Source organism: Carassius auratus, chromosome 19 (genome assembly GCF_003368295.1).
Source record: "Carassius auratus strain Wakin chromosome 19, ASM336829v1, whole genome shotgun sequence".
NCBI classification, from domain to species: domain Eukaryota; kingdom Metazoa; phylum Chordata; class Actinopteri; order Cypriniformes; family Cyprinidae; genus Carassius; species Carassius auratus.
Window position 1 is genome coordinate 12,937,637 of NC_039261.1, and position 12,154 is coordinate 12,949,790.

At 39.3% G+C, this 12,154-nt stretch overlaps 1 protein-coding gene across 4 annotated transcripts; it reads left to right on the top strand.

The window, feature by feature from the left end:
• Positions 1-1,451: 1,451 nt before the first annotated feature.
• On the top strand, positions 1,452-10,166 carry mtdha (metadherin a). Of its 4 annotated transcripts, none has more exons than XM_026288980.1 (11): positions 1,452-1,961; positions 2,566-2,718; positions 5,566-5,650; positions 5,770-5,934; positions 6,054-6,101; positions 6,299-6,466; positions 6,799-6,882; positions 7,433-7,557; positions 7,639-7,740; positions 7,850-7,964; positions 8,556-10,166. In XM_026288980.1, exons 1-11 carry the CDS (start codon positions 1,608-1,610, stop codon positions 8,621-8,623), a joined length of 1,467 nt encoding a protein of 488 aa, XP_026144765.1. In that variant the 5' UTR covers positions 1,452-1,607; the 3' UTR covers positions 8,624-10,166. The 4 variants fall into 4 exon arrangements, with proteins under 4 accessions (XP_026144765.1, XP_026144766.1, XP_026144763.1 ...); XM_026288981.1 differs by having other exon boundaries at positions 1,454-1,961; positions 5,773-5,934; XM_026288978.1 differs by having other exon boundaries at positions 1,458-1,961; positions 2,563-2,718.
• The last annotated feature ends 1,988 nt before the right edge of the window (positions 10,167-12,154 follow it).

The window sequence follows — 12,154 nt, forward strand, 5'->3', positions numbered from 1 at the left end:
GGTGCTCCGGGAGTATGGGGTCGGCGGCTCCCTACTTAGGGCTGTTCGGTCCCTGTACAACCAGAGCAAGAGCTTGGTTCGCATTGCCGGCAGTAAGTCAGACCTGGTCCCGGTGCATGTTGGACTCCGGCAGGGCTGCCCTTTGTCACCGGTTCTGTTCATAATCTTTATGGACAGAATTTCTAGGCGCAGCCAAGGGCCGGAGAGTGTCCGGTTTGGGGACCATACGATTTCGTCTCTGCTTTTTGCGGATGATGTTGTCGTGTTGGCCTCCTCAGACCAGGACCTTCAGCGTGCACTGGGACGGTTTGCAGCCGAGTGTGAATCGGCTGGGATGAGAATCAGCACCTCCAAGTCCGAGGCCATGGTTCTCAGTCGGAAAAGGGTGGATTGCCCACTTCAGGTTGGTGGAGGAGTTCAGGTATCTTGGGGTCTTGTTCAGGAGTGAGGAAAGGACGGAACGTGAGATTGACAGACGGATCGGTGCAGCTTCTGCAGTAATGCGGTCGCTGTACCGATCTGTCGTGGTGAAGAAGGAGCTGAGCTGTAAGGCAAAGCTCTCGATTTACCGGTCAATCTACGTTCCTACTCTCACCTATGGTCATGAGCTGTGGGTCATGACCGAAAGGGCAAGATCCCGGATACATGCGGCCGAAATGAGCTTTCTCCATCGGGTGGCTGGGCGCTCCCTTAGAGATAGGGTGGGAAGCTCGGTCACTCGGGAGGAGCTCAGAGTAGAGCCGTTGCTCCTCCACATCGAGAGGAGCCAGTTGAGGTGGCTCGGGTATCTATTTCGGATGCCTCCTCGACGCCTTCCCAGGGAGGTGTTCCAGGCACGTCTCACCGGGAGGAGGCCCCGGGGAAGACCTAGGACACGCTGGAGGGACTATGTCTCCCGGCTGGCCTGGGAACGCCTCGGGGTCCCCCCGGAAGAGCTGGAAGAAGTGGCTTGGGAGAGGGAAGTCTGGGCATCTCTGCTTAGACTGTTGCCCCCGCGACCCGGCCCCGGATAAGCGTGAGATGATGGATGGATGGACGGTAACCATTGGTCAATATAATGGTTATTATAGATCAGTGGTAGAACAAATTGAAACAAATGAAGGTAAGTAAATGCAGCCTTTTTTTCTTTTTTTTTCTCGAAAGTATCAGTTGTGGAACTGTGAAAGAAAAATAAATGCATTAATTAACGGAAACATAAGCTAAGGAAAGCAAACAAATCAATAGAAACATCAAAAAGAATATTGTTTCAAGAATCTGTCGCATTTTTATTACTAATTTAATAAAAAGATAAGTCAAAGTCAGTCTACATCAATCAAAAAAAAAGTAACAGTAGGAAGTGAGGCCGAAAACTTTATTTAAAGATAAAAATTCTCAAAAATATAAAGAGGATACATTCCTTACAAATTTTTTCATAAGACCAAAAATGCTGCGCCCTCCAGAGACGACCAAAAGTGTTGTCTAGATAGTCAGATTAATATGTTTTGAGACACAGTCATAATGTAAGAAGGCGAGAGATCGCAAAGCCCCTCCCTCTCTCCATTCACTCTCTCGCGCTGCCAGGAGCAGCTCACTCTCAGTCTGCGTGCGGTTCCTGTCCGTTGCTTAAAATGGACCAGGACTGGCGAGCTTTAGCTACACAGCGAGCCGAGTACGTGTCTGACCGTATCCGCGGGCTGCTGTCCTCCGGCCTGGACTTCCTCCGGCTGGAGCTGGGGCTTGATCTGGGGATAAAGCCGGAGCAGTGTCCGTCGTGGCTGATTCTAAGCGCGGCGCTGATCGGGCTGACTGTGCTTCTGCTGCTCGCGGCCTGTGGACGGAGGAGGCGTCGAGCTGTGCCCGTTCCTGAGACCCCCAGCACCGCCGTTGCTGAGACCCCGGTCAAGGCCGCCGTCCCACCGAAGACTGTGAAGACCGAACCGAGCGAACCGAAAAAGAAGAACAAAAAGAAAGCAGCCGAGAAGGTAAAGTTAAGCGGCCTGAGATTGTGATTTGCTAATGCTAATGGCTGTGATTCAAAACTAAGACATCAGTCTTCCTAGACAGCCTTTGTGTGATACCCAAAAATGAAATCTAGATAGGCAGCCTTCTAGGTTTTGAGGTACATTTTCTTCCTAAAAATCATATTTAGCTGACTTGACTTTGATAGAGGTTTTGCGCGAGTAACGTCAACGTTAGCTGCTAAAGTGCTAACCTGTCAAAACCGCTAAGAATCAGCTGTTCACACAGAAATTATTTTCCAATCATAACTGTTTAATTCCGTATTGCTTATCCTCACCTTTAGTGTTAAATTAACAAATCTGACGTTGTTATTTGACTACGAGCAAGTTATAGTAATAAAACAGACACGAAGGCGGTAGCTTAGAAGAGCCACGTAGCACAGTTTAGCAGACACGCTCATAAGTTTCGTTTTGGCTAAACGCCGCCTTTTTTTGAGTAAATTATAAAAGATCCGCGTAGTGACGGTTTTCATGGCGTAAGGGTTGTTTTCAAGCACTGTCGGTTGATAGAGGAAGGAAATGAGGAGTTTGTAATTGTCGGTGTGTAACTGTCATGTGCCCGCAGCAGAAGGCCCAGGCCAATGGACAGACAGTGACTGAACCTCGGGAGGAAATTAAAGTCATTGCGGAGAAAAAGAAACCCCCTCCTGCTCCAGCTCCAGCAAAAGCACCTGTTCCAGCTCCAGTTCCAGCTCCAGCACAGATACCTGCGGACACAAAGGTTGGTCCACCTAGTATTCATGCTGGTTTTGTTGAGGAAATGTATTTGTTTATGTTGATATATTTGTAGTAACAATAATTTGTAGTAAAAAGGCATTTTTGCGCAGCTGTGGTGCATTTCTTTTGCTTTTCTGAGAAGCACAACAGTTAGAGTTCTTTGGAGATTTGCTAAAAACGTTGAACATGCTTGTACAGTGATTTGACTGAAAAACTTGTATATCTCTGTGATGTAATACCAAACGCTCAAGTCAGAAACAACATGGAAGTGACATTAACAAAGCAAAAGATTAATACAAAAATTCCAAGTAGCTACTTTGAATAAAAATATTTATACATGATATAATAAGTGGATGTGAAGCAAACCTTTAAAACTGAGTGATTTAAAAGCCTGTTCACACTAAGAATGATAAATATAAAGATAACTATAAGGAAAACTATATTTATCTATAAATTATAAGCACATGCTGTATTTATATTGTCTTCTGATTGAAATATTTGCTCTTTGAAGTTGAGTGAATCTCAGTTGGCTGCTTTATCATTCATCAGCTGGAATAAAACAATTCTGAAAGCGATTCCAAAAGTGGAGAATTCAAGAATAAATAGTCGGTGCCAATAGCTTTGTAGGCAGCGTGCTGAATAGGGGTGTAACGATACGCGTATTCGTATTGAACCGTTCGGTACGACGCTTTCGGTTCGGTACGCGGTACGCATTATGCATACCGAACGGTTCGTTGGACTAATTAATTATATTTGGAAAAAAAAAAGAGAAATATAATGATATGCGTTCAACAAGGTAGCCCAATAACCCAAACGACGTAACAGGCAACGCCCCTGACACTCCCGAAGAAGAAAAAAACACCAACTTATGTTTATGTTATGTTATGACTCAGTCAGGCGCTCGCTCACTCAGTACGCGCTGAAGGCTCGTTGCAAAATGGCCAATGCGTTTAACAGACTAGAAAAAGAAGATGACTCTCAAACATATTGTTTGAGATGCATGATTCCATCTATGAGCTGCTCGATCAGAGTGACATGAGAGCCCCTCCTTAGAACATTATTTGTAAATCCATGTTATGGTAAGTGTGCACGTGAAGTCTTTGCACACTTTCTGAAATCCACACTGTGGTAAGTTTGCACACTACACTAGTGCTCTGCATTCTTTCTAAAATCCTATATAGTGAGGGCTTCGCGCGGTTGCTTCATTGCTTTAAAAAAAAAAAAAAACACCAGCGTGAATACTTGAAACATGTCAACTCATTTACGCCGACATCACCTTATTGTGTCAGTATCTGGGAAAAGACGAAAAAAAGGAGAAACATGCACGCAACAAACTATGCCTGCAGCATTTAGACACCAGTATTATAGCTTACAGGGAATCCAAAGTGCACCCAAACACCAGACCTGTTGGTTATTTTAGGATCTTATATTTCTGGTCTGTTAAATGCATTAGACATTTTGCAATGAGCCTTCAGCGCGTGCTGAGTGAGCGAGCGCCTTAGGGGCCGTTCACATATCGCGCCTAAAAACGCGTGGAAAACGCTAGGCGCGTCTTTCTCCTCCTTTCCAAAGCGCTCGGGCAGAAGCGGTCATGAGGCGTCTGTCTTTGCTAAGCAACAATGACGTGCTCTCTCCATGAGACGCGGAAATTTCAGCGAAGGATAAATGGATTTGCAGCTCTAAAAATCGCTTGCAGTAGCTCTGCTACTAAATTTATTTCAAAATTGCAATCCATATACAACTATAATCAGCTGTTCCTTCATCTTGGCTGAGTTTCAACGTTGTTATGGGAAAGGATGAAGCTGATTGGTTAGTTCTTGTCACATGACCCGCGGTGCGCTTGCGGCATTCTGAAAAGTTGAGATGTTTTTGCATTTTGCTGTATCTAAAACGTACCGAACCGAACCGAACCGTGACATCAGTGTATCGTATCGAACCGAACCGTGAATTTTGTGAACCGTTACACCCCTAGTGCTGAACTATTGCATATTGGGCGTCCCGAGTTTGAGTTTCGGCTCGCAAACCTATCCTAATTCCCTTATCCTCTCTCTCTTCCACCATTCTTACTGTCTACATATTGTCTTATCTTAATAAAAGCATCAATAAATATTAGTATTGTAACTCTGACGTAATGATAAAACACTTACAAAGGCAAATGAAATGCATTATTTGTTTACCTGCACACCATGTGACAATCAGAGAACAATGAACAAGCAAATCTGTTGTTAAACTATTAAAAATTCAATTAGGGTTCTGGTTCTCATGGGTTGCTTGTGGATATTTTGCAAGTGAAATTAGACAAATGGGTTTGGCAGACAAAAAGTTTATGAATGTCTGCACTATAGACTCTATATTTATAGACAGTAGATTATAGATATGGTATTATTCCTATTATATATCTGTATTAACACATCAAATATGCACGGTCATCATCAAATATGCTTTGCTTGGTCATTCATGTGTTCTGTATTTGTAATTATGAAATTTCCAACCCCACTTGTAGGGCACATTAACAAAACTTGACCGGTTTGGAAAGTACTTTTGACTCTTTTGCACAGCAGTGCTGTGAAAGTTTGAATCAGCCTTGGTTCAGTCTGTAAACAGTGATTGAGAGAGAGGTCGGGTGTCAGTATCGGCCTGTAATTTGAGAATGCAGATACAGCAAATGTAGGGTACATCCAGAGGGGAAACTGTGTACTTTGTCCCAAGGCCTCGACTTTAGGCATGTTTTTTTCCAAGGTCGAATACTTATTTTAAGAAAGCTTTATAACAGTCTGTCACTATGTGCCTGTAGTGAGTGTGAGCGTGAGAGAAAGATACTTCTAAATTAATTTTTCTGGTTCTTATGTAGACCAAGAAAAACAAGAAGAAACCAAAACCAGAGGTGAAGCCAACCCAAGCTGTTTCCTCCACTGATGGCAAGGAACCTGATGAAGGTATGAAACTGGGTTAATGAACTGTAATGTCAACTTCACTTTTTCAGCATTAAGGTCGTTTGTTCGTGATTCAAATGAGCTGCTTTTACGAGATGCCCTTTCAGTATGACTGTGTTTAGCAGGTGCTTGGGAAACCAAGGTCAGTCATCGAGAAAAACGTCAGCAGCGCAAAAAAGAGAAGGGCCCTGGTGACAGCTCTGGGAGTCCTGAGGTTGGAGATCGTGCCAGCCAGAAGGTGGAGCAACCTGTTGCTACAGCCCCTGCTGGCACCAAAAAGAACAAGGGTAGGCATTTCCTAAATTCAGTGCTTGTTCATGGCATCCAAGAAAATGTTCACCGGCATGATTTCCTTTAAGACCCATGTTAGCTTTGACCATTGAAGTGCTCTTCCTTTGTATTGCAGAGTCATCACGTGCCAAGGCCTCGAAGGGTGACACCATTATACCCTCAGGTAAAAATGACACTTTTCATAGACTGAATACAGAATCTGTGAATGTTTGTGTTCAGTTTGTAGCATTTCAGTGTTAATGCTTTTACTGATCAAATAAATGCATAATTTGTGACTTCTTCTTTAAAAAGAATCTTACCATCCACAAACGATAATGATGTGACAGAACTTACTTTATCAGATTCACCGTTTTCTTTTAGTGTTGTCTAACTGCAAGGATGTGAACTCTGTTAATGGTGGAGGAAGGACAGAGGTTTCTGCGAAGCCAACCCAAACAAACGCTTTAAACAACGAAAAGTTGCCTGCTGGGAAAAAGACCCCTGGGCAAAAGAACCGTGAGAACACCACCAGGAAACAAGAGTCCGAGGGTAATAAATCAGAGCTGTTTATGACCCTGCCGTGATTTGTTTTATGGGTTTATTGCGACCGATCTTAAAGTTTCTTGTTGTGTGGTAATCATCAGATGGTAGATGGTTGTTCTATTATTTCACCTTGCTTAATTTTATGTTAAGATGTCAAGCGTAAAATTATAGTAACATAGCAAACCTATGGTAGAGTTAAGGCAGAACGGAACCCAGTAAACTTGCTCTGAATGATCCCATCAGATACTGTCATGCTTGTGAAGAGCACAAAATTGTGTTCTTGAAGGCTAACAAAACTACAAACTTGAAGAATGAAGCTTTTCTGTGTATTTTTGCAGGTGGAGAGATTGGGACGAAATCGAACTCTGAAATCAGGCAATGGGACAGTAGACCCACCTTTGACAGTCAATGGCCTAACTTCAGTAAGATCAAAACTCTAGACTCTATCTACTTGATGAACGTTTCTTTCAAAAGGTTGTGATCTGTAAGACCTTTTAAAATGTCTTTGTCCCTTATGCTCATCAAGACTGCATTTATTTGATTAGAAACACAGTAACACAACAGTCAAACATTATCACAGTTTAAAATGCCTGTTTTCTATAATAATATATTTTAAAACTTAATTTATTCCTGTGACGGCAAAGCTGAATTTTCAGCATCATCACTCCAGTATTGAGTGTCACATGATCCTTCAGAAATCATTCATAAATACAGATTTGCTCGAACACAAATTAATGTTGTTCTGTTTAATATTTTTGTGGATTCTTTCATGAATAGAAAGTTCAAAAGAAAATCACCTATTTAAAAAAATCTTTTGTACCATTTATGAAAGCCTTTACTGTAACTTTTGATCAATATAAAGTGTTCTTGCTGAATAAAATATAAATAAAAAAACACAGACCATAAACGTTTGAGTGGTAGTCTACATTATGAAAGACTGTTAACCTCATCAGTATCTCCGTATGATTTCAGATGGTCTTGCCACCGAGGACCTGAGCTCAGACTGGAGCGCTCCAACTGAGACGTGGGACAATTATGTCGAGTACAAAATAGATCCCCCCGCTTTGAAAGAGATGCCTGTTTCCAAGCCACTTGTGGTATTAAAAAACACAGTCTTATTTTTTGTAACTTATATCAACAAAACTTCTAGTAGATTTAACGATTTCATCTGGATTTAGGAATCCAATGATGACAACGACAAGGTAGATCCTGCAGGAAGTGGAAAATCCAAAAGACGAAAGAAAAAAAAGAGAACGGAAGAAGACGGCCCAGCTGCTGAGGTAACCAACACGTCCCAATAAACCAAGCCGTGGCACAATGAACAAATACTTAAATGTCAACCCTGCTTGAGTTCTGCATGACTGAACAAGTTGTACGTTCCTCTTCCAGGTGACTCAAGTAGTTTCTGCTCCTGCAGAGAAGAGTGCGACTGTCAAGCCTCATCCTCCTCATGTTCCTAAAGATGAGGGATCCAAGCAAAACGTCCCTCCACAGTCTTCACAAAGTGAGTGGATCACAGATCAGATCGTAGTATCATTGATACAGTATTACAATAGATTGTTTAGTTCAGTTTTAGTACTCTTTGTTAATTTAGATAGGATGTGTAATCTGTTGGATTTAGTTATTTTTGTGCGTACTTCAAGTTAAACTAAATGAAAAGGTTTAATGTTGTATTTTATTTAATTTAACATTTATATAAAGTAATTTTGTTTGGTTGTAATATCCCTAGTGAGAATGTTCAGCATATGTGCATATGTGACTTAATGCATTTGACCACATACTGTCAAAAAAGTAGAGTGAAAATGTTCCTCCTTTTTTATACCATTTTCCCATTACAGAGAATATCTCCTGCATAATTTGGATTAAACTTTTTTATTATTATTTAAAAATGTACATTTCAGAATATCTTTAATTTTCCCCCTCTTTTTTCCTCAAAATCTTAAAACTTTATTTCCAGGTTTAATTACATTTTAAATCCTAAATGTTCAAAGTTGACTTTGGGGTCCCTGCAGTATATAATAATAATAATAATAATAATAATAATGTAACTAATAATAATCATGCTGAATAAAATTCTTTATTTTTGCTCCCGCAGAGAAATCTGATCAGAATTGGGAACAACCAAAGCAAGTTCAGAAGAAAAAGGCCAGGAGAGAAACATGAACCGCAAATAACATCCAGGATAGTTTATGCAAATAGATTATGCAATAACTTCACAGTACAGAATTTTATACTGAATACATTTACTGTGAATAATAATAATAATAATAAAATCAAAAATAGAAACACAACAGACTCTGTAAAAGGAAAAAAAAAAGACTAATCTAGATTAAAGGTGAGCAGTCCATGGGCTGGAACACTACCATGTGCACTATTACACTACACTGAAGTTTGTTAAGGAATACTTCTCATCCTTGATATCAGACATGCTTTCAGTGGAGCAAAACATTCATGATTATTTTCTAACTGCTACTTAACTGGTTTTGAAGTTGGAGTGTTGAATTTCATTTGGAAAACTTAAGGAACTACTTTCCATCTATTACTGTTCCTGTGGCACTTTAGTGCTGCTGAAGTGTTGCAGTTAGAGTTAGAAGCCACAGAGAGGCGCTGCGAGCCGGTGTCTCCCCCAGCAGTACTTCTGGAACATAGCTTGAGCAGTAAAAAAAAAAAAAACAGCAGGTGATTTACTGTAACCCTATAAATAACAGTTATATTACAGAAACCTTTTTTAATGCTAATCTTATTTTCTTAGAGCTTTTCTTCCGTCCTGATTGCATATATATATTTTACCCATGTAACTGGGCATGTGGATCTTGGAGATGTTATGACTCTTCCCTTTTTAATCAACTGTTTGTTGACTCTAATGCTTTATATTCTGCAAACTAAAGTTGAAAAAGCCACGCCATATGTTTAAAACAATAAGGGCTTTTTTTCTATGGTAAAACTCTTTGTAATTGCACTGTGCTGAAGGTTGTAAAATACCATGTGTATTTACTTTGTTTTCTTGCACAATGTGAACATTTGATTTTTGTTCATCTTTGATTTGACTGAGTAAGTTAGTAGGTTTATGTGATTTTAATTGGGAACGTTGATGATGATTAGCGCAGCTTTAATTCCATGACACTAAAACAGTATAAGTATCAGGAATCTGTTGCCTTAATCTATACTTAGTAGTGTATGCTTTCTGTTCTCTTCGTCATGTTGAAGTCTTTTTTTTTTTTTTTTGGTTTCAGATTTAATTGATGTCAGTGTTGCACTTGCATGAAGTTAATAACGTTTATATTGATGAACAACGTCCTGATTCTCTGTTTGCTCGTGCAAGTACCACTCATTGTAAATAGGCTTTAATGAATGATGATGATGATGATGATGAATGGATGGATGTGGGGTGGGTTTGGGAGGGGGATTTTTAATGCATATTCATATTCGGGTTGACTTAGTGGTGTTTTGCCCATGGTCGTTTTGTAAATTTCAGTAGATCATGTGTTTCTGAGGCACTCTGGACTAGCATCGGATGCCTGCCTTGGTTTATCATTCTAGAGGTTACTCGAACGATGTATTTCTACCGGTTTATGGATTGAAGAATGATCATGTTTACTTAAGTCAATGCAATATTTCTATGTTGATTTGTTAAATAAAAGAAGATTGCTCTTGAGCTTAGAGCTGTTGATTTGTTAAATAAAAGAAAATGCTGTTTGGGCTCAGAGCTTTTCTTGTTTTTTATTTTATTATTTTTTTTTTTTTTATTATTTTTTTTTTTTTTTAGGAAGGTACTCTTATGCATCAAGCCACAACAAAAAAAAAATTACACTTCTGCAAATAATTCAGCCAATAGTCTTGTTGTTCAATTTTACATCAATAGAACAATTCAGAATTCAAAATACAACCCACAGCCTAATCATAATATTTGCAGGCTGAATTGCAATTGGTCTTTTTTTTTCTTTTTTCTTTTTTTTCAGTTGTTTTCATACTGACTTGTTTTTAAATCTATGCTCCAAATACAGCACATTGTGTGTTTTTATTTATCCATCAACAAATGCACTAAAAATATATACTAGACAATGATTTGTTGGTTTGCTCGATTTTGCAGCAGCCTGACAATAAGTGCAGTCTCTTGTCACGTGTACAGAGGCGGCTGCCCCTGCCTTTTTCTCATTTCATTTTAGATCTGTGGTACATTAATCCTTTTTTATTGATTTATGTTTCCCCCCCAAAGAGATAGGGACTTCTTTTAGCAACCATTCTCTGTGGTAGCCATGCTTTACTGTTGTTAAAACCTGATAAAGAAATATAGTTTGTCTTTTTTAATTCATACAAGTAGGTATTTGCAAAGACATTTGTTAATCCCAATATTTATAAGAGTTATCTGTTTTTAAATAGTTGTTTTTAATATAGTAGTCAGTGGGAGTGTATTTGCCCACCAATATAAAGCATTCAAAAGTTTTGGGTTGGCTCTCATTTGCATCATGCAAACCTGTGATCCTTCAGAAACCTAATATGGTGATTTGGTGCTCAAGAAACATTTCTTATTGTTATCAATATTGAAAATGGTTGTGCTGCTTAAAGTTTTTTGGGGGAAACCATGACATTTATTTTCAGGATTCTTTGACGAACAAAAGTGAGGAAAAATTTTAATAGGCTTTTTTTCTTTCTTTTTTTTCAATTACTGTCACTTTTGAGCAAATGCATAATTGCAAAATAGAAGTAATGATTTATATATATAATAATAATACAATTTGACACCAAACTTTTGAATGCTAGTACAATTATGTACAGAAGTTGAGTGTTGTGCAACTAAAACACAAATACAAAAAAAAACAGAACTAATAATAATAAATCAAAAACCCTGAGGACAAAAATATTTAAATATATTTCTGAGTTGTGAAAGTTCCAGTTCCAGGTGAACCTGAGAACATTGCACTCTTTGTACAGCCACCATGTTGTTACACTAACTTCCATCGGTTGAGACTCTCTGAGAGCTGAGAGCTTTAAATCCACTGATGCAGTGAAGGAGCTGCCGCCCACAGAGGCTTAGCACACACACACAGTCTCATTGGCATGGCCCATCTGCTCACCTCCTGTGTCACGTAGAGCCCTGTCCTCATCAACACTGGATCCTTCATATAATCTCACTGGAGCAGATTATGTACACTTTTGTAACCAAGGGAAGATAAATCTGAAGACATCTTTGCTCCAGTGTTTTTCATAACTCCTGTCACCATGGACAGTTTAGTCACTGTAAAAGATTTAAATAGACGTACGATTTAAAAAAAAATCGTAGAGATATTTATAAAATATCAGTTGTTTTTCCTTCACAGCCGTGTCTAGTTTAAGCAAAGAGGCCAGCAGTTTTTGTCATCGTTTCATTTTGTAACATTTATAATATATTCATATTATATTCTTCAGGCTGGGCTAGTTTATTTTTTAATTCTATACGTTTTTTTTATGTTTTAATTGTTATTTATAATTGTGTTTTATTTACAATATTTGTATTTTTAGAGTTTCATTCTTTTTTATTAAATTTTTTTTTTTTTTTTTTGAGTTTTGCTGATAAACTCAGGTTCCATTGTGACAAATTGCCCCATGTTGAATGACAACATTGTTGTTGTCAACTGTATCAAAAATAAATCCTAATTTGGACTCCCCTGCGTCTGACGTCACGTCAAATCCCCCTCCGGTCACGTGGTGCGGAGA